Here is a 25,844-nt window from a genome sequence, read left to right as displayed (position 1 = left end):
AGAGGAGAAACCAAGGCTCAGAGACTGAGTTCCCTTTCCTCAGCTCACACAGCAGAGCCAAGTTCAGTTCCTGATGTGTGTGTTCATTTTGCTTTACTCTGGTGATGTCGGAAACCATTCAGTAATATAAGTATTTCCCTATGTTATTGGCGTCATGAATCTGAATTTAATAAAAAATTTTATTGAAGTATAGTCGATTCACAATGTTGTGTTTATTTCTGCTGTACAGATGAATCTGAATTTTTACGCGTTTTATTTTCTTCACGTAGAGCACAGAGGTCGATTCAACTGACAAGTTAGCACAGCCTAGTAAGATGTGTACGTGACTTTGAGAAGCGTTCCTCACTAACAAAATTAAATTTTCTCAACAGTCCAGAAATGAATAAACAAGCAGAAATTTCCCCCTAAGCTAGGTCTTTTCTCTTTCCACCTCCAGATAAATGCTCTTTCTAGAACAGTGATTCTCAAATTGTAGTGAGCAGCAGAATGACCTAGAGGGCTTATAAGCCAGATTGAGGGCCTCAGCCCTAGACAGTCTGATTCAGCTGGTTTGGGGTTGGGCCTGAGAACTTGCATGTCTTGTAAATTCCCTAGTGATGCTGAGGCTGCTGTTGTGTGGAACCCATTTTAAAAACCACTGTTTTATAGTGTTCTTTTCTATGTGTACACAAGTGTATATCTCTATAGCTCTGCATATATACACACAGAGATTATTAAAATTGGACCCCTGCTTTACTTATAATTAAAAATTTTGTTTGTTTTCATTTAACAAAATAAGACATCATTCCAACTCTGTAGATTAGAACCTGCATCATTCCTTCTTTAAAAAAATTATCTTATTGAAGTTGATTTACAGTGTTGTGCTAATTTCTGCTGTACAGCAAAGTGATTCAGTTATACATATATATGCACTCTTTTTCATATTCTTTTCCTTTATGGTTTATCACAGGATACTGAAAATAGTTTCCTGTGCTACACAGTAGGACCTATTGTTTATGCATTCTATATATAATAGTTTGCATGTGCTAATCTCAAACTCCCAATCCAACCCAGCATCATTCTTTTTAATGGCTACATAGGAATCCATTGTATGTCTGTACTGTTATTTATTTAACCAGTCTCTATTACTGGATGTTTAGATTGTTTCTATTCTGTTCCTACTATGAACAATACTACTGCTCTTTTCATATATCTTTATACATTAGTGCTAACATTTCTGAAGGATAAATTTAGAGAAGTAGAATTCAGATGGGGGACAGTGATTATGTCTTAAATTACATACTGCCAAGTTATGCCCTACCCTCATAAAGTTTATTCCAAATTATATTCCTAACAGTAGAATTTGAAAAATCCCTCAACACTGAAGGTTAAGAATCATTTTTACCTTTGCTTATCAGATAGGTGAAAAATGCTCTCTTGTTATTTTGATTTGCATGTCTTTTATTAGTGAAGTTGGGCATATGTTATTGACCACTTATATTTCCTCTCTTGTGGTGTGCGTGCTTATATCCTTTACCTGTTTTCAGGGGAAAGAAATTCAGAATGGCAGAAAAATGCATGGCAGTTTCCTCCCTGTATTGGGCGTGGCTTGGGCTCCTGATACCCTGTTGAAGCAATTTGGAGGTGCCACAGAAGAGGAACAGGAAACAAGCCACAGAAATGAGCAAAAATTATTAAAGGAATGAGTTTAGAAAAGCAGAATGAATAAAGATTGTTTAGGCCAGAGAATAGAAAAGGGAAGGGGCAATAGGAAGGACTCACCACTTCTGAATGGTAGGCGTTTTAAGAAGGGTGACTGATATGTACTCCTTCTACCAGGAACCAGCTTCGGTTCCCATAGAGGGCTTTATTCAGTGTGAGGAAGGCCTTTCTGATGATACGTGCTGGTTCTAGTCTATGTTTCTACTCTTAGAGACATTTCAACTCAGCCGGAGATACACTTCAAATCATGGCACATAATCTTCCAAATAGCTCTGTGTTCCTTTCTTTTTTAACTTAGAGAAATTTAAGATACAGTGGTCAGGTCAATCTGACTTCATTTAATTAAAAATATGGGGCTGTTTCCTACCCACCTTCTGCCGCAGTGTTTGGAACTGTCCCTTCCTCCTTCCCAGCAGCATGTGCCTTTAGCACTTACGGCAGCTCATTTACAAGTTATGTCCTCCGCCTGGATGCTGACTGGGGTGCCAGGGTTAATATGGCAGCAACCTAGCTCAGCAGCTGAGAGGTCCCCTCTTTCCACAGGACCTGAGCAAGTGTTTTGCGTTCAGGGAGTTTTCAGTGATGGGTACAATTCAGGTGGCAGCCCTCACCTGTGCTCTCTCTCTGTCACTGCCCCTCTGTGACGATCTTGACTCCAATCTCATTACTGGGCTCTTTTCCCTGTTCTCCAGAAGGTACCCTCTTGAACCAAAAGCATTAGTGAGCACTGCAGTAAGAGGAAGGTACAGTCGAGGACCCGGGACCCCCTGACTTCCCTCTTCTATAAATAGAATTAGAGAGTCCAAACTAGAAAACTGAGGCATCACCAACTCCTCCCAAACCCTCCGCTCCCCCATTCCACTAGTGACTGGATCTTATCAAATTTCTCTAAAATGTGATCTATTTTTGCATCCTTATTATCCCTGGTTTAGTCTAAATCCTTTCTCCCTTTCCTGAATGAATGCTTTGGCCTGCTGGCTTCCTCTAGTCACATCACCCTCCAGACCACTTAATCATATAACTATTCATTCATTCATTCACTCGTCTGCCATTCTGTGAGAATTGGCTCGTCTTTGTGCCAAACACATCCAATAAATGCTGTAAGACTGAGTTTTCAATTACAAAGAAGACCTCCAGGCAATCAGCCCTCTTGGTTCAAAGGGCTGGGGGGGCTTTCTTGGGTGGGGTTCCAGAGGCAGATGAACTTGAGGTGAGCCTTGAAGTGTGCATAGGTAGAAAATACCATGAGTTGTCCATCCAGCAGTCATTCCCCATTCTTTCTTGCTGCAGTGGTTCACATTCTCATATGCTCAGGGAAGCTGCTTTTGACTCCAGCCATAGATGGGGGATCTTGATTTGTTCAAACAAATCACGGTGGTTCCCCTTTCAGTGATTAGCTTAGGCCAATAGGACCTTAGGGGAAGGCTTCTGGGAGGCTGAGGGGAATGCTTCTGGTAAAGGTTTTCTTCCCTCACGAAAACAAATGTATGGGAAGAAAAGCTCTTCTTCACAGATGTTACCATATACGCATGTGATTCCTGAAATCACAGCCACCTACTTGCAACTGTGAGGAGAGATATTGCCAACATGTTGAGGCTGGCGGAAAGGTGGAAAGCATTTGGGTTCTTTAAGGTCACAAACCTGCGAATTAAGCAACTCTGGAACTACCCACCCGCAAACTCCCATAACAAACTTATTATTTAAGTCTCTTTTAGTTGGGTCTTCAGTTGCTTGCAGCCCAAAGTACTGTGCAGGTGAGATGCAGCCCAATGGGATGACTATTTCCTGGCTTGCTGTCCTGGGGTCACAGTGGCACTGTTCTCTTTCTGGCTTTCCCAGGGTCAGGTTTGCATGCTACAGGGTGTATTATTGAATAACAACTCTGCAGCCTGGCCTGATGGAGAAGCGGAGGATCAGGGGCTAGAACATGGGTCAGAGAGCCTGTCTTTTTTTTTTTTTTTTTTTTTACTCAAGCATTGTTATTTATTCAGCAAATATTCTTAAGCACTTACTACGTGCCTGGCACTATTCTAGGTGCTGTAGTGACCAAAGAAAAAGGCACAATTTCTGGGTTCAAGGAGGTGCATCCACTACAGAGGTGACCATGTAGACTGATGTAATACAGGAACATCGTGATATGCTTTCCAAAAGCATAAAGAGATGGCCAGTGAGTGAACTGTGTACAAATTAGTAATTATAAGGCTTTAGTTTCTTTCCTTTTTTGTGTGTGTTTCTCTGTTCTTTTTTTAAATTGAAGTATAGGTGATTTACAACGTTGTGTTAATTTCTGCTGTACAGCAAAGTGATTCAGTTATATATATGTGTATATATATATATATATATATATATATATATGCGTTCTTTTTTTAAAAAAAATATTTATTCAATTATTTGGCTGCACCAGGTCTTAGTTGCGGCACGTGGGATCTTTTATTTGTGGCCTGTGGGATCTAGTTCCCTGATCATGGATTGAACCCAGGCGCCCTGCATTGGGAGCGTGGGTGGAGTCTCAACCCCTGGACCACAGGGAAGTACCTATACATTCTTTTTTCTTTTATTGATTTATTTAAAATTTTTACACCACCATCATGTAAAATGACTTTCAAGGCATCTACTAATGAAAAAAAACTTGAAAAAATACACAGAAAAGAATTTAAACACAAACACAAAAAGGTATAAAGTGAAACATAAGCCGCCCTCCCATCTCTCTCCTGTTTCCTTCCCCAGAGGCAACTATTGTTATCAATTTCTTTTACATAATTCCAGAGATATTCTGTACATATACATGCATGTATAGCTGTCCCCTTTGTTATACAAACGGCAGCACAGTGCTCACACTGGTATGCACTTTGCTTTCTTCACATATTTTGAAAATCATTTACCATCAATATGTGTAGATTTTTAAAATACCTGTATAGTATACCATTATATTTACCTTTATACATTTGGGAATATACTCTATCTATAAATTGTATTCTGTCTTTTCCTCCACCTACCATTATAGCTTAAGTATTTCTCACAATAGTGAAAATGCTTTTCATCCATTTGTGATGTCTGCATACTGTTGCAGTGGTCAAATTGGATGAGAATAGCACTTTCATTCATATTTGATGAGCACATAAATTAATGTAGCATTTCTGGAAAGCAGCTTGGCAATATGTTTCAAAAGCCTTAAAATATCCATATCATTTGTTTGACCCATTAATTCCATTTATTAAGAGTCTGTTCTAATTTCTAATGTAATAAGCAGATATGAGAACAAACATATCATTGTAGTACTATTTGTAATAGTGAAAATCTGAAAGCTGACTATTCAGCAAGAGGAAAGTAATAAAATAAATTATGGTACATTCGTATAATGAAATAGCGTATAACAATTAAGATAATATCCAAAGTTCATTTAAAAAAATGTGGTAAAATGTTCATCATATAATAAATGAAAAAATAAGAATGAAAATTATATGCGTGATCCCGATTTTGTTTGTAAAAAAGTAGAAAAATTTATACCTATTGCCTATATAGGGGGGAAAAAAGAGAAACCCACTGAAATGTAATTTAGATAATGAGATTGAAATTGGTTTTGATTTTCTTTATAATTTTCCAGATTTTCTTGATTTTTTTCTCCAAGGAACGTGTATTACTTTTATAATCAGAAAAATAGAAGAAACATTTTTAACAATCTTTTGGCTCATATTTTATTGCAACAATTACAAATAAGACAATAACTAAGACAATGCTGCCTTCTTCAGATATAAGAGCAAGATTTTTCAGTTGTGATCAAAATCTTCCCTTCTTTTGAATCCCCAAAGGAAAATAGGAAGAAGAGGGGAGATTTGGGTTTGCATTTGCAATTCTCAGCTGAGGCTGCAGCAGCAAAGGTTTTACCAGCGCGGAAGGGTTCAGGTCAGGGGGAAAGAGCTTGAGAAAATAATTGAAAAATAAGATAATTGCATAGGTACAGGCACTTGCTGTGTGGGGTTGGGTCACAAAGCTGCCTGCCAAAAGGAGAAGCCAGTGTCTTTGCAACTGGGTTTCAACCCTACAAAACTGTCTCCTCCTCCCTGTGATTTTTAATCCCACTGGTGGTCACAGGGAGGCAAGTATGTTTGGCTTAAAGTATCACCCTGTGTAACTGAAGTAATTATAATAGCTACCATTTAATGAGGGCCTATGAGATACTGTTTGCTTTGGGAACATTTTTTCTAATTTTTTTTAACATCCTTATTGGAGTATAATTGCTTTACAATGTTGTGTTAGTTTCTGCTGTATAACAAAGTGAATCAGCTATACATATACATACATCCCCATATCTCCTCCCTCTGTGTCTCCCTCCCACACTCCCCATCTCACCCCTCTACGTGGTCAAAAAGCACTGAGCTGATCTCCCTGTGCGATGCGGCTGCTTCCCACTAGCTATCGATTTTACATTTGGTATGTGTATATGTCAATGCTACTCTCTCACTTCGTTCCAGCTTACCCTTCTCCCTCCCCATGTCCTCAAGTCCATTCTCTATGTCTGCATCTTTATTCCTGTCCTGCCCCTAGGTTCATCAGAAGCTCTTTTTTTTTTAGATTCCATATGTATGTGTTAGCATACGGTATTTGTTTTTCTCTTTCTGACTTAACTTCACTCTGTATGACAGACTCTAGCTCCATCCACCTCACTACAAATAGTTCAATTTCACTTCTTTTTATGGCTGAGTAATATTCCATTGTATATTTGTGCCACATCTTCTTTATCCATTCATCTGTTGACGGACACTTAGGTTGCTTCCATGTCCTGTCTATTGTAAATAGTGTTGCAATGAACATTGTAGTACATGACTCTTTTTTTTTTTTTTTTTTTTTTTTTTTTCAGTACGCGGGCCTCTAACTGTTGTGGCCTCTCCCATTGCGGAGCACAGGCTCCGGACGTGCAGGCTCAGCGGCCACGGCTCACAGGCCCAGCCCCTCCGCGGCATGTGGGATCTTCCCGGACCGGGGCACGAACCCGTGTCCCCTGCATCGGCAGGCGGACCCTCAATCACCACGCCACCAGGGAAGCCCTACATGACTCTTTTTGAATTATGGTTTTCTCAGGGTATATGCCCAGTAGTGGGATTGCTGGGTCATATGGTAGTTCTATTTTTAGTTTTTTAAGAAACCTCCATACTGTTCTCCATAGTGGCTGTATGAATTTGGGTCACAGGCCTGCGAATTAAGCAACTCTGGAAACTACCCACCCGCAAACTCCCATAACAAACTTATTATTTAAGTCTCTTTTACTTGGGTCTTCAGTTGCTTGCAGCCCAAAGTATTGTGCTGGTGAGATGCAGCCCAATGGGATGACTTTTATGGTTTTCTTTCTTCTACTTTCTTTAGGCATTTTGTTGGTTCTTTTGTAAATTATTGAATTGAACATCTAGTTATTTTGTTTGTTCTTTGGTTAATTTAATTAAATAATAAAGGTGATTTTACTTCTGAATCAACTGGCTACAGATTATAAATTTTGATATGTAATTTGTTTTTGTTATTTTGTAGTCAGTTTTCAGTTTTATATTTATCTATCTGTCTCCTGGCCAAAATTATTTGAGTCTTTTCTTAATGAAAACATTAAGTTGTTGTTATTGTTGTAGCTGTTTAAATTCATATGATTTATTTATAGCTTTAGTATATTGTCTTTAGAAAGTGTGAATTGTACACTTTCTGGTCAACCTTAAAGTTTGTTGTTTCAAGGTAGATGGCCTGGGCTTCCCTTGTGGCGCAGTGGTTAAGAATCCTCCTGCCAATGCAGGGGACATGGGTTGTATCCCTGGTTGGGGAAGATCCCACATGCTGTGGAGTAACTAAGCCCCTGCGCCACAACTACTGAGTCTGCGCTCTAGAGCCCACGAGCCACAACTACTGAAACCCGTGCGCCTAGAGCCCGTGCTCTGCAACAAGGGAAGCCACTGCAATGAGAAGCCAGTGCACTGTAACGCATAGTAGCCCCCGCTCGCCGCAACTAGAGAAAGCACATGCGCAGCAACGAAGACCCAATGCAGCCAAAAATAAATAAATAAATAAATAAATAAATAAATAAGTAATAAATGAAAGAAAAAAGTGAATGGCTTTGTGAGAAAAAGATTGCTTCCGGTGTTTGATATATGCCCTTTATTCCATGTCAGTATTTCAAATATTCATTCAAGGAAACATCCCAGTCACAGGTTGAATGCTTTTGAGAGTGTTTATGACCGCTCAGAGTTCAACTCAAAGAGCATAGCATTGGAATTGGGTTCTCAATATGCCTTTACTAGAGTTACATCATCTGTACTTTCTTTTCCAGAATGGAAATAACCTAGTGTTCACCTGTATGTATATATTCAGAGAGTAAGGCTTGGATATGGCCATAATTAAACCCTATATGGATCAACCAATCATATTCAATTGAGAGATATTTATGTCCACAGATCCTTAAGTGGGCAGAAGGTCACAGAATGTTTGGAATGTATTTCTGATCCAGTTGAAGATTGCAGTCCATCAAAGTGTAGAGGATGAAGCAGATGAAAACGACAGCCTATACTGTGTGCCAGATACAGTTCTAAGCTTCATAAAGTTTACATATTTAATCTCTGCAGTCACTTCTGAGGGTATCCCCATTTTATGGTGAAGGAAACTGAGGTGCACAGATATTAAATAAATTACCCAAGTTCACACAGCTAATAAGCGACAGATCTGGGATTTGAACTTAGGCAAAATGACTTTCAAGCTGTGCTCATAACATTAAGCTACACTGTAGCAAAGATCAGCAGCAGAAGAGTGGTCAGAAGACTACTTGGCTTTGGGAGATCCACAGAGAGTTTTGGTGTCTTTTCCTGCATCCCTACTTTCTCCCCCACATAATCTAGAGGGAAATAGGAAGGTTTTCAGATTGGGTATGGAAGGAGGACAGGGGAGAATATCTGGGTTAGAGTGGTCATAGAGTCTTTAACTTTTCTTCTTTTGCTTCAAAGATTGGGAAAAAAACCATGGTAGCTCAGTCTGTATACATACTGTATACATTTTTTCTGAGTATAACACACTTGTGTTTACGCTTCAGGGTGTGCCCAAGAAGTTGGTTCTTCTCATCTTCCTCCCAATTTTAAATTAAATAAATGTCCATGGGTATAAATGTTTCTTTCTAGAAAGTGCCTTACCTGTTAGGAGCAGTATATACTCTGTGTTCATTTTTGCCTTATGTATTTTTGAAACAATGCCATTTGGCACACACATGGCACATTTTAAGTTTTTATATCTTCCTGGTAAATGTAACTTTTAGCATTGTGAAATGCCTTGTGGTACACTTTATCTTATGTGAGTATAGCCACACCAGCTTTCTTTTACTTGGCATTTTTATAGTCTATATTTTTCTACTCTTTTATATTCAATTTTTCTGTACCCTTATTTTTAAGATACATTTCTTATAAGCAGTATACAGTTAGGTTTTTTAAAAATTGAAGTATAGTTGATTTACAATGTTGTGTTAGATTCAGGTGTACAGCAAAGTGATTCAGATATATATATATATTCTTTTTCAGATTCTTTTCCACTATAGGTTATTACAAGGTATTGAATGTAGTTCCTTGTGCTATACAGTAGGTCCTTGTTGTAGGTTTTTTTAAAGATTGAAGTATAGTTGGTTTACAATATGATATTAGTTTCAGGTATACAGAATAGTGACACGATATTTTTACATATTATATTTTTATAGATTATAGCCATTACAAAATAAAATAATAGCTGTATTTCCTGTGCTGCACAAAATATCCTTGTTGCTTATTTATTTTATACATAGTAGTTTGTATCTCTTAATCCCCTACTCCTATCTTGCCCCTCCCCATTTGTAACCACTAGTTTGTTCTCTATATTTGTGAGTGTGTTTCTGTTTTCTCATATATATTTGTTTTATATTTTAGATTCCACATATAAGTGATAACATGGAGAATTTGTCTTTCTCTGTCTGACTTTCTTCACTAAGCATGATACTCTCTAGGTCCACCCATGTTGTTGCAAATGGCAGAATTTCATTCTGTTTTATGGCTGGGTAGTATTCCATTATATATATATATATCACATCTTCTTTATCCATTCATATGTTGATGGACACATAGGTTGCTTCCATATCTTGGTTATTGTAAATAATGTTGCTATGAACGTTGGGGTGCATGTATCTTTTTGAATTAGTGTTTTTATTTTCTTTGGACATACACCCAGCAGTGGCATTGCTGGATCATATTTAGTTTTTAGTTTTTTGAAAATTCTCCATACTGTTTTCCATAATGAGCGCACCAATTTACAACTCCACCAACAATGTACTAGGGTTCCATTTTCTCCACATCCTTGACAACACTTGTTATTTGCAGGTTGTTTTTTTGCGGTACGCGGGCCTCTCACTGTTGCGGCTTATTCCGTTGCAGAGCACAGGCTCTGGACGCGCAGGCTCAGCAGCCATGGCTCACGGGCCCAGCCGCTCCGCCGCATGTGGGATCTTCCCGGACCGGGGCACGAACCCGTGTCCCCTGCATCGGCAGGCGGACTCTCAACCACTGTGCCACCAGGGAAGCCCATTTGTAGGTTTTTTGATGTAACCATTTTGACAAGTGTGAGGTGATATTGTGGCTTTGAATTGCATTTCTCAGATGATTAGTGATGTTGAGCATGTTTTCATTTGCCTGTTAGTCATCTGTATATCTTCTTTAGAAAAATATTCAGAGGGTTTCCCTGGTGGCGCAGTGGTTGAGAGTCTGCCTGCCGATGCAGGGGACACGGGTTCGTGCCCGGATCCGGGAAGATCCCATGTGCCGTGGAGCGGCTGGGCCCGTGAGCCATGGCCGCTGAGCCTGCGCGTCTGGAGCCTGTGCTCTGCAACTGGAGAGGCCACGACAGTGAGAGGCCCGCGTACCGCAAAAAAAAAAAAAAAAAAAAAAAGTATTCAGATCTATTGCCCATTTTTTAATCAGGTTGTTTGTTTTTTTAAGTATTGTGCTGTATGAGCTATTTATGTATTTTGGGTATTAACCCCTTATCAGTCATATCATTTGCAAGTATTTTCTCCCATTTAGTAGGTTGTCTTTTCATTTTGTCGATGGTTTTCTTTGTTATGCAAAAGCTTTGAAGTTTAATTACGTCCCTTTCATTTATTTTTGCTTTTGTTTCTTTTGCCTTAGGAGGCAGGTTCAAAAAAATATTGCTGCGATTTACGTCAGAGTGTTCCACCTACGTTCTCTTTTAGGAGTTTTATGGTTTCAGATCTTACATTTAGGTCCTTAATCCATTTTGAGTTTATTTTTTTGTGTATGTTGTGAGAAAATGTTCTAATTTCATTCTTTACATGTAGCTGTCCAGTATTCCCAGCACCACGTATTGAAGAGACTGTCTTTTCTGTACAGTATATTCTTGCCTCCTTTGTTGTAGATTAATTGACCATAAGGGCATTGGTTTATTTCTGAACTCTCTGTTTCATTGATCTATATATGTGTTTTTGTGCTAGTACCATGCTCTCTTGATTACTGTAGCTTTGCAGTATAGTGTGAAGTTTGGGAGGTATAACCCCCAGTCTTTGTTCTTTTTCTCAAGATTGCTTTGGCAATTAGAGGTCTTTTGTGATTCCATATAAATTTTAGGATAATTTGCTCTGGTTCTGTGAAAAATGTCCTGGGCATTTTGATAGGGATTGCATTAAATCTGTAGATTGCTTTGGGTAGTGTGACCATTTTAACAATATTAATTCTTCTACTCCAAGAACATGGGATATCTTTCCATTTCTTTGTACCATCTTCAATTTCCTTTGTCAGTTTTTGTAGTTTTCAGAGTATAGATCTTTCACCTCCTTAGTTAAGTTTATTCTTAGATATTTTATTCTTTTTGATGCTATTTTAAATGGGATTGTTTTCTTGCTTTCTCTTTCTGATAGTTCATTATTAGTGTATAGAAAAGCGACAGATTTCTGTATATTAATCTTGTATCCTGCAACTTTAATGAATTCATTTATAAATTCTAATAGATTTTTTTTTTGGAGATTTTAGAGTTTTTATGTATAGTATCATGTCGTCTGCAATTAGTGGCCTTTTTACTTCATCCCTTCCAATTTGTATGCCTTTTATTTCTTTTTCTTATCTGATTGCTGTGGCTAGAACCTCTAATACTATGTTAAATATAAGTGGCTAGAGTGGGCACCCTTGTCCATGATTTTAAAGGGAAAGCTTTCAGTTTTTCACCATTGAGTATGATGTTAGCTGTGGACTTGTCATAAATGGTATTTATTATGTTGAAATATATTCCCTCTATACCAACTTTAAGGAGAGTGTTTATTGTGAATGGATGTTGAGTTTTGTCAAATGCTTTTTCTGTATCTGTTAGGATAATCATGTGATTTTTATCCTTCCTTTTGTTAAAGGGGTGTATCACAGTGATTGATTTGCAAATATTGAACCATCTTTGCATCCCTGGAATAAATTCCACTTGATCATGGTATATGATCCTTTTTATATATTGCTGAATTTGATTTGCTAATATCTTGTTGAGGATTTTTGCATCTATATTCATCAGACATAATGTCCTGTAATTTTCCTTTTTTGTAGTGTCCTTGTCTGGTTTTGGTATCAGGGTAATGGTGGCCTCTTAGAATGAATTTGGGAGTGTTCCATCCTCTTCAGTTTTGTGGAATAGTTTGAGAAGGACAGGTACTAACAATTCTTGGTATGTTTGGTAGAATTCCCCTTTGAAGCAGTATGGTCATGGACTTTTGTTTGCTGGGAGTCTTTTTTAAATTACAAATTTAATTTCATTACTTGTGATCAGCCTGTTTAGACTGTCAATATCTTCCTGATACAGTCTTGGAAGCTGTATTGGGTGGGCCAAAATTTCGTTTGGTTTTTTCCATAAGATGGCTCTAGTAGCACTTAGTTGTCTTTTTTTGTTAGATTGTATGTGACAGCTGTTATATCAGCGTGCATTTAAAAAAAGACATCAAAATTGGTGAATTTTTGTGTAGCCACTTTAATATTGAAGATGGAAGAAAAAAGCAACATTTTTCACATATTATGCTTTATTATTTCAAGAAAGGTAAAAATGCAACTGAAATGCACAAAAAGTTTTGTGCAGTATATGGAGAAGGAGTTGTGATGGATCGAACATGTCAAAAGTGGTTTGCGAAGTTTCATGCTGGAGGCTTCTCTCTGGATGATGCTCCACGGTCAGGTAGACCAGCTGAAGTTGATAGCGAAACAATAATTGAGAACAAATCAACGTTCTACCACGTGGGAGATAGCCGACATACTCAAAATATCCAAATCAAGCGTTGAAAATCATTTGCACCGGCTTAGTTATATCCATCGCTTTGATGTTTGGGTTCCACATAAGTGAAAGAAACCTTCTTGACCGTATTTCCGCATGCAATTCTCTGCTGAAACGTAATGAAAATATTCTGTTTTTAAAACAAATTATGATGGGCGATGAAAAGTGGATACTGTACCACAATGTGGAACAGAAGAGATCGTGGGGCAAGTGAAATGAACCACCACCAACCACACCAAAGGCCGGTCTTCATCCAAAGGTGATGTTGTGTATATGGTGGCATTGGAAAGGAGTCCTCTATTATGAGCTCCTTCCAGAAAACCAAACGATTAATTCCAACAAGTACTGCTCCCAATTAGACCAACTGAAAGCAGCGTTCGACGAAAAGTGTCCGGAATTAGTCAATAGAAAACGCATAGGCTTCCATCAGGATAACGCAAGACCATGTGTTTGTTTGATGACCAGGCAAAAACTGTTACAGCTTGGCTGGGAAGTTCTGATTCATCTGCTGTATTCACCAGACATTGCACCTTCAGATTTCCATTTATTTCAGTCTTTACAAAATTCTCTTAATGGAAGACTGTAAAAGGCACCTGGAACAGTTCTTTGCTCAAAAAGATAAAAAGTTTTGGGAAGATGGAATTAGGAAGTTGCCTGAAAAATGGCAGAAGGTAGTGGAACAAGAGGGTGAAAACGTTGTTGAATAAAGTTCTTGGTGAAAATGAAAAATCTGTCTTTTATTTTTACTTAGAAAACTGAAGGCACTTTTTGGCCCACCCAGTATATTTAGGTGCTCTTGTATTGGGTGCTGAAAAGAAAAGACCAGCAACCTAGACACTGATATTGATATTTGATAAAATTATGGCTGAAAACTTCCCAAACCTGAAGAAGGAAACAGATATCCAGGTACAGGAGGCACAAAAGGTCCCAAACGAAATGAACCCAAACAGGTTCACATGAAAACATGACATAATTAAAATGATACAAGTTAAAGAGAGAATTCTTAGGGCATGCCACTTCCTTTTGCAGAAAAGGAAAAAGTTTCTGCAGAAAAATCAGCCTTTTGGGGTTCCCTTGTATATAGCTTTTTGTTTTTCTCTTGCTGTCTTAAGAATTCTGTTTCATTAGTTGTTTTTTTCAGGGTTTTTCTCTTGTCCTTTCAACTGAAACAAATTCCTCTGTCTTCTCATTTTGCTTAACTTTCTCTATCTCTATGAAATTAGGTGAAATGGTTACCTATTGTGGTCTTAAAGGGGTGTCCTTGTGTGGGAGCGTCCTTATACAGTCTGCGTGTGCCCAGTGGCTTTGGTGGGAGAGCTGGATCTGACATGAACACCAGTCATCTTTCCTCAGAGTGTGCTGGGAGCTATTACCTTGGTAGGAGGTGGGGCTGGACATGGAAGGGCTAGAGCCAAAACCAGGTGCTGGCGAGGACGTGAAGTAAAGGGAACTCCTGTGCACTGCTGCAGTGAATGTAAATTGGTGCAGCTATTATGGAAAACAGTATGGAGGTTTCTAAAAAAAATTAAAAACAGAACACAATATGGTTCAGCGATCCCACTTCTTGGTATGTAACCAAAGAAAATGGAATCTGGTTCTCAAAGAGATATCTGCACCTCCTTGTGCATTGCAGCATTAGTCACAATAGTTGAGATACGGAGACAAACTAAGTGTCCACCAGTGAATGAATGGATAAAGGTGTGCCATATATACACAATGGAATGTTGCCCAGCCACGAGAAAGAAAAATATGTATTATATGTTAAAATATGTTATAAATATGTATTATGTTAAATATATGTTAAAATATGTTATAAATATGTATTATATGTTAAAAATATGTATTATACGCTTGAAAGTTGCTAAGAGATTAGATATTGAGTGTCCTCACTACACACACAAAAATGGTAACTATGTGAGGGAGTGGAAGTGTTAATTTCCCTACTGTGGTAGTTATTTTGCAATAGATACATGCATCAATTCATTGCACTGTACACCTTAAACTTACACAATGTTATATGTCATTTCTTTCTCAATAAATCTGGGGGGAAAAATATTCCTGTTAAATTCACCTAGGCTGTGACGAAGTTCTTGGTAAGATACTGGTCAGAACATGTAATGTGTTTTTGCCTAGAAGCAAAGCTCTCATGATAGGTCTTTGGGACTCTCCCTGGCTTCCTATTTGACCTGTGAGGTGTCCAACCGTAGCATCCAACACCAAGTCCAGATAACGCAGCTCCACAGGACCCAGTGATCCCACATGACGTTGCTCTCCTGCCTCCAGAGACAGACATTGGTCCAATCAAAGCCCCGTATATCTGAGGATTTTGTTCAACAAAAAGTTATTGTATCACCTTGCATCCTTCAGCCATCAAATGCTGGGCTACAAAGATGCATAGGACAGAGGTTTTTGACCTTGAGAAGCTCATGACCTGGGGCACAAGATGATCCTGGGCACAGGGCAACTTGTGGAGGAGTTTGTCAACCGTGTCAGCCAATGAGATGAGTGTCTTAACATAAGGATGTACAAAGTGCTCTGGGTGCGTTGGGAAGGCTCTGCCTGGGGGCTCCAAGAAGGCTCCAGAGAGAAAGTGAGGTGTGAGTCCCTTCTTGAAGGACCAGAAGTTTGCTCAGGCCAAGAAGCAGCAAAAGCCATTCCTAGTAAAGAGAACTGTGAAGGCAGAGAGGCGTGAAAGGGCCTGGCAGAGGTGGAGACAAGTGAACAGCTTGAGAGTGAAGGCTGCCAACGGATGGTGACCTGCAGACAGATTTCGGTGTGGCCACAGAGCGGTTGATGAATTTTAGTCACATTTAGAAACGGAGATATCATGAAAAAGTCCAGATTTTCTGCTTCTCTTGGAAAAATGGAAAATCGGGCCACCTTGCTGGATATCAATTATGGGCTGGAACTGAGACATGATCGCCCCCTTCAGAAGAGGTCTGTGCATCCCAGTTTATCCCAATGTCCACCTCCCATGCCAGATGCAATCTACTTGTGGGCATTTACGCTCCCATCCAGCAGTTGCACTAATTCCCATTAACAGCTTCACTCCTGATAGCATTTGAATTTTTAGCCTCCGGTTAAGTATCCCTGGAAATTAAAGGGCAAGGTGGAGGTTGGGGGGGCAAGATTGGCAGACTTAAAACTGGCAACTGTGGGGAGCCATTACCACCCCAGAGCAGAAGGGACAAGGGGAGGGAGTGGCGTAAATGAAGTGTGGTGAGAGCTGGAAGGAGGAGGGGCCCTGAGAGCCTAGTGCTGGGGTGTAATTATTGGAGACACAGCACTGGAGCAGGAAGGGAGGGGGGTTAAAATACCTCCGACTCAGAGAAGTAACAAGAATTTATTGTACAGCACAGGAAAATATAGCCATTATCTTGCAGTCATTTTAAACGGAGTATAATGAGTATAATGACTTTATAAAATTTCATATAATCTATATATTTCATATAATCTATATATAATCTATGAAAATATTGAGTCACTATGCTGTACACCTGTCACTAATATAACATTGTAAATCAAATATAGGTAAATTTAAAAAACAGAAAAGAGGGCTTCCCTGGTGGTGCAGTGGTTGAGAGTCTGCCTGCTGATGCAGGGGACACGGGTTCATGCCCCGGTCCAGGAGGATCCCATGTGCCGCGGAGCGGCTGGGCCCATGAGCCATGGCCGCTGAGCCTGCGCGTCCGGAGCCTGTGCTCCGCAACGGGAGAGGCCACAACAGTGAGAGGTCCACACACCGGAAAAAAAAAAAAAAAAAAACAGAAAAGAATTGCACCATAAAAACAAACAAACAAACGACCCCGCTCTCCTCCAGGGCCTCCCACTAGCTGAACCAGAAGCCATTGGGCAAGAGAGCCCTACAGAAGCTGTCCATAGTGGGGCACTGGGCAGAGGACGGTGGAGAGTGGATCTGGGAGGGCACTAGTACATCTCGGCACGTGGGGATGGAGGGAGCCAGAGAAGGCCCTCTCGTGAGAGTTACTGGACCTGTGGCCCCTGTATAGGGACCCTCCTGAGTATGGTTAAGCCACAGGGGCTCTAAAGACAGCAGGTGGGAGGGAAGGGGGCTGGGCAGGGCCTGAGATGCCCCTCCATCACCGAGAAGCTCTGGGAGACCACAAGACCCACAGCAGGACAAGGGGAGGACAGAGGCTGAAGTCTGGGCTCAGAAAGACTATTGCGGAAGGGTGCTGTGGTAGGTGGAGGTTTGGAGGGCTGGGGTAGCCCGTGGACTCATGGGCAGGAGATGGTGGTCAGGATACTTAGAGGAAGACTGGCCCCAAGGTCTTCCGGCTCCTGTTCTAGTTCACCAGGCACCCACTGTGTCCCTGGTGGCCACCCAGTCTCTGCTTGATCACTTTGGTGTTAGGGAGAACAGTAGGTGGCTCTGGAACAGGAGGTGGCTCTAATGATGAGAAAGACCCTCTGATGAGCTGAGGTCAACCTCTTTGTCTCTGGCCCTGCAACTTGAGGCCACAGTGAACACCTTCCTCCGTCTAAGGAGAGTTTTCCTCACCCTTCTAGGTCCTTAAGCACTTGTAAAGGTGGTGTCCTGGGACCATGACCCTCTGGATGTGGTCCGTTTTGCCTCTGGCTCTCTGGAAATAGTTCTCTTACAATTTCCCCTCCTCATGCCTTTTTTCACCTTGGATTGAATGTCACTGGAGGATGGAGGAGTGAGGCCTCCCTTGAGGTGGGCAACGTGTCAACGGCATTTAGGACAGCACTAGATTTTTTTTTTTTTTTTTTTTGTGGTACGCGGGCCTCTCACTCTTGTGGCCTCTCCCGTTGCGGAGCACAGGCTCCGGACGCGCAGGCTCAGCGGCCATGGCTCATGGGCCCAGCCGCTCTGCGGCACGTGGGATCCTCCTGGACCAGGGCACGAACCCGTGTCCCCTGCATCGGCAGGCGGACTCTCAACCACTGTGCCACCAGGGAAGCCCCCAGCACTAGATTTTTTTATTGCAAGAATCAGGCTGAGCAAGTGGGAGTTTATATGTTTTAACTTAGCAGCTCCGTGAGCTAAACGGGCAGGAGCTAAATAGGCAGGGACTGGAGGTTCAGAAAGAATTAGTACCGCTCTAGGGTGACACAGCCAAAAGCAGGGCTGCAGCCAGCCCAGGTCTTCACCTCCAGGCTTCCTTCCACCACGGGGACCCGGAGCCCCTGTGCTCTGTTTTGGGGGCTTCTTTTACAAAGGCAGGTGGGAGCGCCATGCTGCAGGGGAGGGTGCCGCTGCGTGCTCTGCCCTGGTGGGACAAGGTTTAAATGATGCCAGCTCTTTACAGCACAGTCCTTCTGGGATGTCACATTTCTAGACCCGAGGAATCCTTCCCTGGAACAGGCAGGGCAGACCAGCCCAGGAAGTGGAGCTGTTCCCTTGCCCAGTTCTCAACTCCACTCCCCTGACCCCCCTGAGAGGGGCTCCCCTGCCAGACTTGGACTTGCCCTGGAGGACTTCATGGCAGCAGGGGCTCCTCCCGTCCTAGGGCACCTGTTCAGCTGCACATCAGGGCCTGAAGCTTCCATTGAGGTAAATGCCCCTGGAGAGAGGATTTTTTTCCTCTCCTGTTTACTTTTCACTATCAATATCACATTTTCATTCCCAATTGCAAAATTTGGCTCCTGAAAAGCCATTGCCCAGTTGTGCATACCCTCAAGCATCATGGTACTCCTCGGGGGGCCCTGTTCCCACAGGTGTTATCTCACTTCTTTGCTTTAGATGATCCCACTTGAAAGGAGGTCCAAGCCTCCCTGTTTCCCCAGGGCTAACATCTGCTGGATATTAAGGGATACTTAAGCATGGACTAGGGTGGGACGCCTTGGATGGGTATCTCAGCTCCAGGCATGAAACCTCTCCTGTGCCACGTGCTCCCTGGGGCTTGGCATATTCCAGAGGGCAGTAGGGATTGGATTAGAATCACGGGGAGAGATTTTTAAAAGATGTTCAAGCTCCACCCCTACAGATTCTAGAATTCAATTGATCTGGGGTGAGAGACACTAGCTTAGTGGAAAAGGCATGGCTCGACCCAGGGGTGTGTGACCACGGGCACTTCCTGTTTCTGGAGGTGAAAGGCAGAGGCAGAAAGCTCAGGGCCTGCAGAGCAAGTCCTGTGGATGGCCAGCGTGGAAGAGGGAGTTTCAGGAGACGGGGAAAGAGCGCTGGGGCTAGAATTCCAGGCTGCTGCTGGGCAAGGAGCTCCGAGCTAGAGGGGAGGCAAGGCTAGGTCACACCCCAAGGCCGGGCCAGGCAGGAGTCAGGGCATACAGCAGCCAGGCAAAACAGGGGTCTGAAGTGTGGGCCGACAGCATCCCCAAAGGCTGGGCGCGAACGATCCAGACCATGGATTCAAGCTGGCAGCTGCAAGTCACCTGGATAAATGAGGGAAGGTCTGGCTGATTCCAAGTTCACGGGGGCTTTTTCCTGGATGGGTCCTCTGAGTCCTATAGCACAGTGGTTCTCGAACTTGAGCATGTATCAGAATCATCTGGAAGGTGGAGGGGGCACGGGGCATCTCGAGAGTTTAACAGGTTCGGGGTGGGGCCTGAAAATTTGCGTTCCTAAGAAGTTCCCAGGTGATGCTGATACTGCTGGTCTGGGGACCACACTTGGAGAATCATAGCTGTTAACACATCCTCTCTACCTTAGAATTTCGGGCGTTATTTGTATTTTGGCTGGAATTAGTCTGGAATTATTTTCTGCATGTCAGTCAGTCTCAGCCAGATTTTGATTCCTTTGGGGCAGGGACTGTATGTTTCATCTTTTCTTTCACACTAGTTAGTGTATTGTTGGACACATAGTAAATGAAATACTCATATATTGAGAAGAACTTCAGGGAATTTGGTTTTTCCAAGCAGACAGGGATCAACTAAAGTTAATTTTAGGATTCCCACATTTGCAAAAGAGCATCTAGTTTTTTCTCATCATTCACATTCGCAGAGAAAAATCTTAAATGTGCTTCGGCCATCTCCCAATCTCATGAAAGAAAAGCTCTAGTCTTGATTTAGGAAAAAAAAGAGTTCATTCCTTCATCCTTCCAAACAAGGTACAGTACAACTGAACAACAATACACATTACTGAAAAACACAACTGCATTTTACATTGCTCACTACTCTTTAAATAAGTACAATTCAGACATTAAGGAAAAGAACTGCTAATCTCATTAACGCATTACAGAAATCAAAATTAACTTACCACACAAAATAAATTAAAACATTAAATATTAACCTTTTCAGTGCAACATATACAGAAGTCAGAGTAACAAGTTCTAAAAAAAAAGCATCAGGTTTGTTATAATAAGATAATGAGAAGTTGAACACTTCAGTAAATTATTACACTAGGAAGAGGGGTTGTGTTCAGTACTATGTGTGTGTTTGCCGTGAGATCTTTTAGAAAGCCTGGTAAGATCAGTAGCTCCAGAGAACAGGTCTTATGTTAGAACATTAAGAACAAACATATGTGTTCATCTTGTTTCTGTGATGTCCCCCTTGGTCCTGGGCTTTTGAATCATCCCCTGCCCCTTCCTCAGCTGAGCAGGTTGGCAGGAATCAAAGCCCAGATCCTACTAAGGGGCTGGGGTCTCCTGAGCACTGTTCCTGCCAAACCTGCCTGGAAGAGTAGCCATAGCCAGCGGTTCTTGTGCCCCGAGGCAGCCCAGACCCAGGAAACCTGAAGATGCCAGACACTTTCTCCACCTGCACAGACCAGGCTCCCAAGAAGCTCTGGAAGCACACCTCCTCCCTCGTCAATATGGATGGGGGAACGTCAATCCCGCCGGCTCCTTTCATGGCAGATAGACTCTGGGGACATTCTGCCCCCCTTCTCTGCTGGCACACAATAGCAAACTCATATCTTGCTTGGTTACATGTGTATCCAGATGTGTCTTCCAGATCAGGATTGGCCGCTGTCTCTCCTTTCATTAGCAGACGTTTCCCGCCAGTATGCTTAAAGAAGTCACAGCCTGTAGAGCAGTGGGAAAATCCAGGCCCCACAAAAGATTTGGAAGCAGCCCCTCCCTTTTTTTTTAAATGGGGGCTTTACATTTCTCCTGAGCCAGACATTGGAAACGGCTGTGTTCCCCGCCCCCAGGTGTGTGTGGCCGCTTACCATGTCAGATCTTGGGAATGATTCCCTGATGGTAATGAACTTGGCTTTCTAAAAAGCAAGGAAACATGGGGAACCTATGGAGATGGATTAGGAGATGATTTTTAACCCGAAAAGGGGGTGTTTTTACAGCTAACCAATGCCAAAGAAGTACCAATGCCATTAATGGCATAGGAATCCAATGCTTGCTGGCCATCTGATTTCTAAGAGAGAAATCACTAAAGAAGCAAGGTTCTCCTAGCCTGGAGCATGGACAGAGGTCCAACCAGGCCTGCCTTGACCCCACCTCTGCTTCCAACTCCCTTCAGACCTGCTGGTTTACAGAGGACTGTTTTGAGAGGCACTTCTAGGATGGCACACATTTGAGCCCATTCTCTGCGTGGCTGTACAGGCACAAGGAATGGGGCACCGGCAGCTGTGACTTGCTGGACTGGGGCATTCACAGACCCTAAATATGAGGTCCCCACAGGGAACAAAGAAGGTTCCCTCCGCTTCCATCCTTATATTCTCACCTCTGCGAAGGCTCTTGGACACCTGAAGACTGGACACTGATCCTTCCACTCAGTAGGTGAACATAGCCCCACGAGACATTCTCAACATCAGTTCATACACTTTAAAGGCAACCAGACCTCAAATAGCCTCTAAAAGACTGAGTCAAGATTGTCCTAAAGTAAAAATGTGATCTCAAGTTAAACACAAGTGATGCTACTCCACTTTCATTAGTCTCTCCGAACCGGGATCAGACTTTCAGTAGAGCCTGATGAGAAAAGTGAGTGCACACTGGGGTCCACAAACTAGTGTCAACTGCATTGGTCTCCTATGGTCAAGCCTCAGCCCACAGATCTGCTGCTGTAGGACCAGCCTAAGGAATGCGAACTTAGGCGTATTTTCTTTTATGACTAAAACCCGGGAGCTGTGGTCAGTTACACTGCTGGCGAACGGACCCCATTTCTGCTACGGGCGCTTTGGGTGCTGCATCATTCAATAAAAGTACCAGAGTTAAGACACGTGTCATATAATTGTCTCAACTGTAAGAAATACAGAGAAAATTCACTGAAGTAGACATACTGGGGTAGAAGAATTCGAGGAGGACAAAATGACCTGGTAGGAATTTCAAGCCAACTTGACATATTTTAAAGGTCCCTTTCACGATGTGAGGCGCTACAGGCACTGAAGGGTTAATAGGTAGAAATCTTCCATTTTTCAAATATTAGGGAATAAGAGTTCCCTCACATATGGAGTCTACATATTATTTCATTGTTTCCCGTTTCCAAATTTTAGTGACAATTCCTAGGGATGAGCTCCCACCGTGCAGTTGGAGGGAACTGGAATTTCCCACAGGCAGACCCACTGGGTTGGAAAGCACCCAGGAGAACAATTTCTCCTTCCCTGAGGGAAAAGTGAGACCCACACGGTGGAGATGGCTTGTTAGAGTTTTTGTTAAAAAAAAAAAAAAAAAAAAAGGCATCCTGGATGGAAAAGAAAAAAAACGTCACTGGAATATTTCTCCTAATGCTTAAAAATAAATAGGAAAGTTCAATTTCTCCCTTTCAAAATAGAACATCAACTGAGTAGCAACATGGAAAATAAGTGACTGGTCCCCCTTCACGGATGCAGCCCCAAATGCCCGCGGCCCTCTGTTAATGCTCTATTTCTAAACAGATTCTCAGAGGGCCCACTAGACGGTTAGCGTGTTTAATAACAGAGCGGGGTGGTCTGTGTTTCCCCCATGTGGAGGCACACACAGGCATTCTTCCTCTGCCTTGACAAGATGCCAGATCTCCACTGCTAGATTTGCTAACTTTTCAACAGGACTGTATCCTGGGGCGTTTACTAGTTTTGTGTATTAAACGGCATGACCTCTGAACCCCAATCTTTGCTCCCATCAGCAACTCATCCTCTGCTTCCATCTCCATCTATCCTGGTGGTTTTTCCCAAGCTTTAGCTGTTCCAAAGAGACCGGACATTTCTAATCAGTCTAACTTTCTGGCCAGCAACACATACATCATTAATGCAGACGTCTGAAAGGGTTTTGTGCTTTTTACACTGACTTAAGAGATTAAAAATAACACCATCATCCATCTAATAAATAAGAAGTTATCTCTGAGGGTGGCAACAGCTCGGGAAGGTCTTCAACATCATGTGTCTGTGGAAGATATCGGGCTGGTTGCGGGTTTTGTGGACAGAGGACAGACATGGCTCCTCTTACACTGGTGTCTTCACGTAGCAAAAAGCAGTTATGCCTTTTTCCACCTTCTTCCCCCATAAGCGGTAAGAAAAAAACTGTAACAACTAAAGGCATCTCCAGTGTCAAGCAGGATGGAGACTGTTGTGGGGAGATGGGCCCATTAAAAAAAGCACAGCCTGGCATCCGCGACTCGCAGAACACACCTACACACACCTGGACACAGATGCCAACGCGCACAGCTCATTAGGTAAACAGGAGGTCCACCCCGTGCCGTTCATTTCTGACCAGTCTTTAGACTGTGGTCCACTTATTTCTTCTCCAGGTCACACTGGATAACCCCAAGCAGACAGAGTTGTGGACAGAGTTTTGAATGAAGGCCCACAAAAGACAAAAAGCCCACACAGGCGAGGGCAGGCAGAGTAGGAAAGGTCTGCTGGCCCGTCCCAGGCAGCCCTCACCGTGCGGTCCTCAAGAAGTCCTTTCTTTCTCAGGCTGCCGCAGGCCATTTGGAAGAACTCCTCCTCTGGGCTCTTCAGACCACTGGAAGGAAGGAAAAACAGGTTAAGCTCTGCGGGCCAGACCCCAGCCAGGCTGGGAAAACTGGCTTGGGACAGAAACTTGGGGATGCACCAGCCAAAGTCACCAGGCTCTTTTGGGCGGACAAGTCCACCTTCTGCTGGTTAAACCGCAGGGGCAAAAGCTCCTGAAACTGTGCTTTCGGTGCCAAAGGAAACAAGAGGATGGGGATGCGCGCTGTCATGAGGGCCTTCATTCAACTGGAGGTGATTCAACCCCGTCTGCGGCCAGTTCCCTCATCAGGGGTGGCTTAGTGGGCAGCTCATGAGCTGGTCAGGGCTCTGGCAGCAGAATGGCTTCCCCCGAGGCTATTTAAGAATGGAACCCCTGGGCTTCCCTGGTGGCGCAGTGGTTGAGAGTCCGCCTGTCGATGCAGGGGACACGGGTTCGTGCCCCGGTCCGGGAAGATCCCACATGCCGCGGAGCGGCCGGGCCCGTGAGCCATGGCCGCTGAGCCTGCGTGTCCGGAGGCTGTGCTCCGCACCGAGAGAGGCCACAGCAGTGAGAGGCCCGTGTACCGCAAAAAAAAAAAGAATGGACCCCCTTGTTGCTCAATGGGTGGGCCCTGATGGTGTCATCTGTGCCTGTTACGGGGAGGCAGTGTGTACCCATTCCCCAGCAGCTCCTGAGTCCAGCCCAGCCTGGACATCTTCCTGCTCTGGTCCCTCCCATGGTTCCTCTGGAGGTGGGAAGGTACCTGTCAACTCAAGGAGAGGGGCGTCAGCCTTGGTGGCCATCTCTGGAAGGTCAGATCCATCCCCAGGTTCAAAGCTAACATTCTCTCAAATGTGGGTAGGGAAGAAGTGACATTAACAAGAAATTTACTCTATCCTAAATGACTCTGCCAAGGTGCAGACCGATGGCACAAAACCTAGTATAAATTTTCTTAAAAAGGCATATGCAGTTTTCCTATTGGTGCTAAAAGACAAAACAAAAATATTTATCTTCATTAGCTCAATGGATGGTCCCCTGAGGTAGTGGAGGAGATGTAAGTGGGGCCTTCAGAGGACGTGGGTCTCATCCTAGCTCCCCTAGGGACTCAGGGAGGCACCCACGCAGGCCTTTAGCAGACTCAGTTTACCCACACCCTCCTCCTTAAGGCTATGGTGAGGATTAATGAATCAGCACCTTCCTAAATCAGAAGGGCTGCTCATGCACAATTACGATGGCGCTTGAAATGAAGACCAAGTGAAGGGCGCTCCAGGGCCTTCAGTTCCCTCCAGGTCAGATCACCAGGAGGCCTCATGAACACCGCAGCGTTCCAGCTTCCCAGGCGCTTTTCTTCCTGTCTTCTCCATGCAACCGTGAGCTTCTGGAATGCTGACTGTGCTATGGCTATACCACTCTGAACGCGCCCGATCTCGTCTGGAATGCTGCCTGTTTACTAGAGAAGGACACCCCCAGGTGGACGAGTATGGGGTGATTGTCTCCTGATCCACTACTTCCTAAAAAGGAACTCTAAGTTTCTGACAGGCTTTGTGGGTCAACCCAGTGGTCCAGAAACTTGTTCATGTGAGACTTTTGAGAGCCTGTCTGGATATATTTGCTATTTGACTCAAGGAGCCCTGAGCAAGGGATGCGCGGATGAGGGTTCCTGAGATGTGAGTTTGGCCTCATATCCAGATGTCCAATCTTTTTCGTGGATGTTGGAGAAAATATTCAAGCAACAAGGGTAAACTGAAGGAAGATCACAGGATTCTAAGAGTTTAGAGTCCTTCAAGACCTTCTATAGGCCAAATCTCTCATTTCACAGATGGGAAAGGGGAGATGATTTCTCAAGGGAAAGAGAATGAACATCTGTGACACACTAGGTGCTTTATATCAGTACTTATTCAATTTGCACAACATCTTTTTAACAAGAAAACTAAGGCTCAGAGAGGTTAAGTTACTTGTTAAAGGTCACACAGTCACCAGTAAGGATAAAAGAGCTCCCTTCTGAGTAAAACACACATTAGAATAAACTAAACCTGACTTGGT

General features: G+C 42.9%; 1 protein-coding gene across 4 annotated transcripts in view; it reads right to left on the bottom strand.

Annotated features, from left to right (window-relative positions):
• Positions 1–12,727: 12,727 nt before the first annotated feature.
• Positions 12,728–25,844, bottom strand: part of TGFA (transforming growth factor alpha) — a 114,888-nt gene continuing 101,771 nt past the window's right edge. For 2 of the 4 annotated variants that reach the window (XM_033838343.2, XM_033838341.2), the window contains exon 6: positions 20,003–23,831. In XM_033838343.2, coding sequence (XP_033694234.1) covers positions 23,824–23,831 — 8 coding nt within the window. In that variant the 3' untranslated portion in view covers positions 20,003–23,823. Of the gene's footprint in view, positions 13,103–20,002; positions 23,832–25,844 lie in introns of those variants that run through there. The other 2 variants (XR_012325654.1, XR_012325653.1) reach the window with 2 other exon arrangements.

Source organism: Tursiops truncatus, chromosome 14 (genome assembly GCF_011762595.2).
Source record: "Tursiops truncatus isolate mTurTru1 chromosome 14, mTurTru1.mat.Y, whole genome shotgun sequence".
Taxonomy (NCBI): Eukaryota; Metazoa; Chordata; class Mammalia; order Artiodactyla; family Delphinidae; genus Tursiops; species Tursiops truncatus.
Note: the sequence above shows the minus strand (reverse complement) of the source record. Positions and strands in the feature narration are given on the sequence as shown.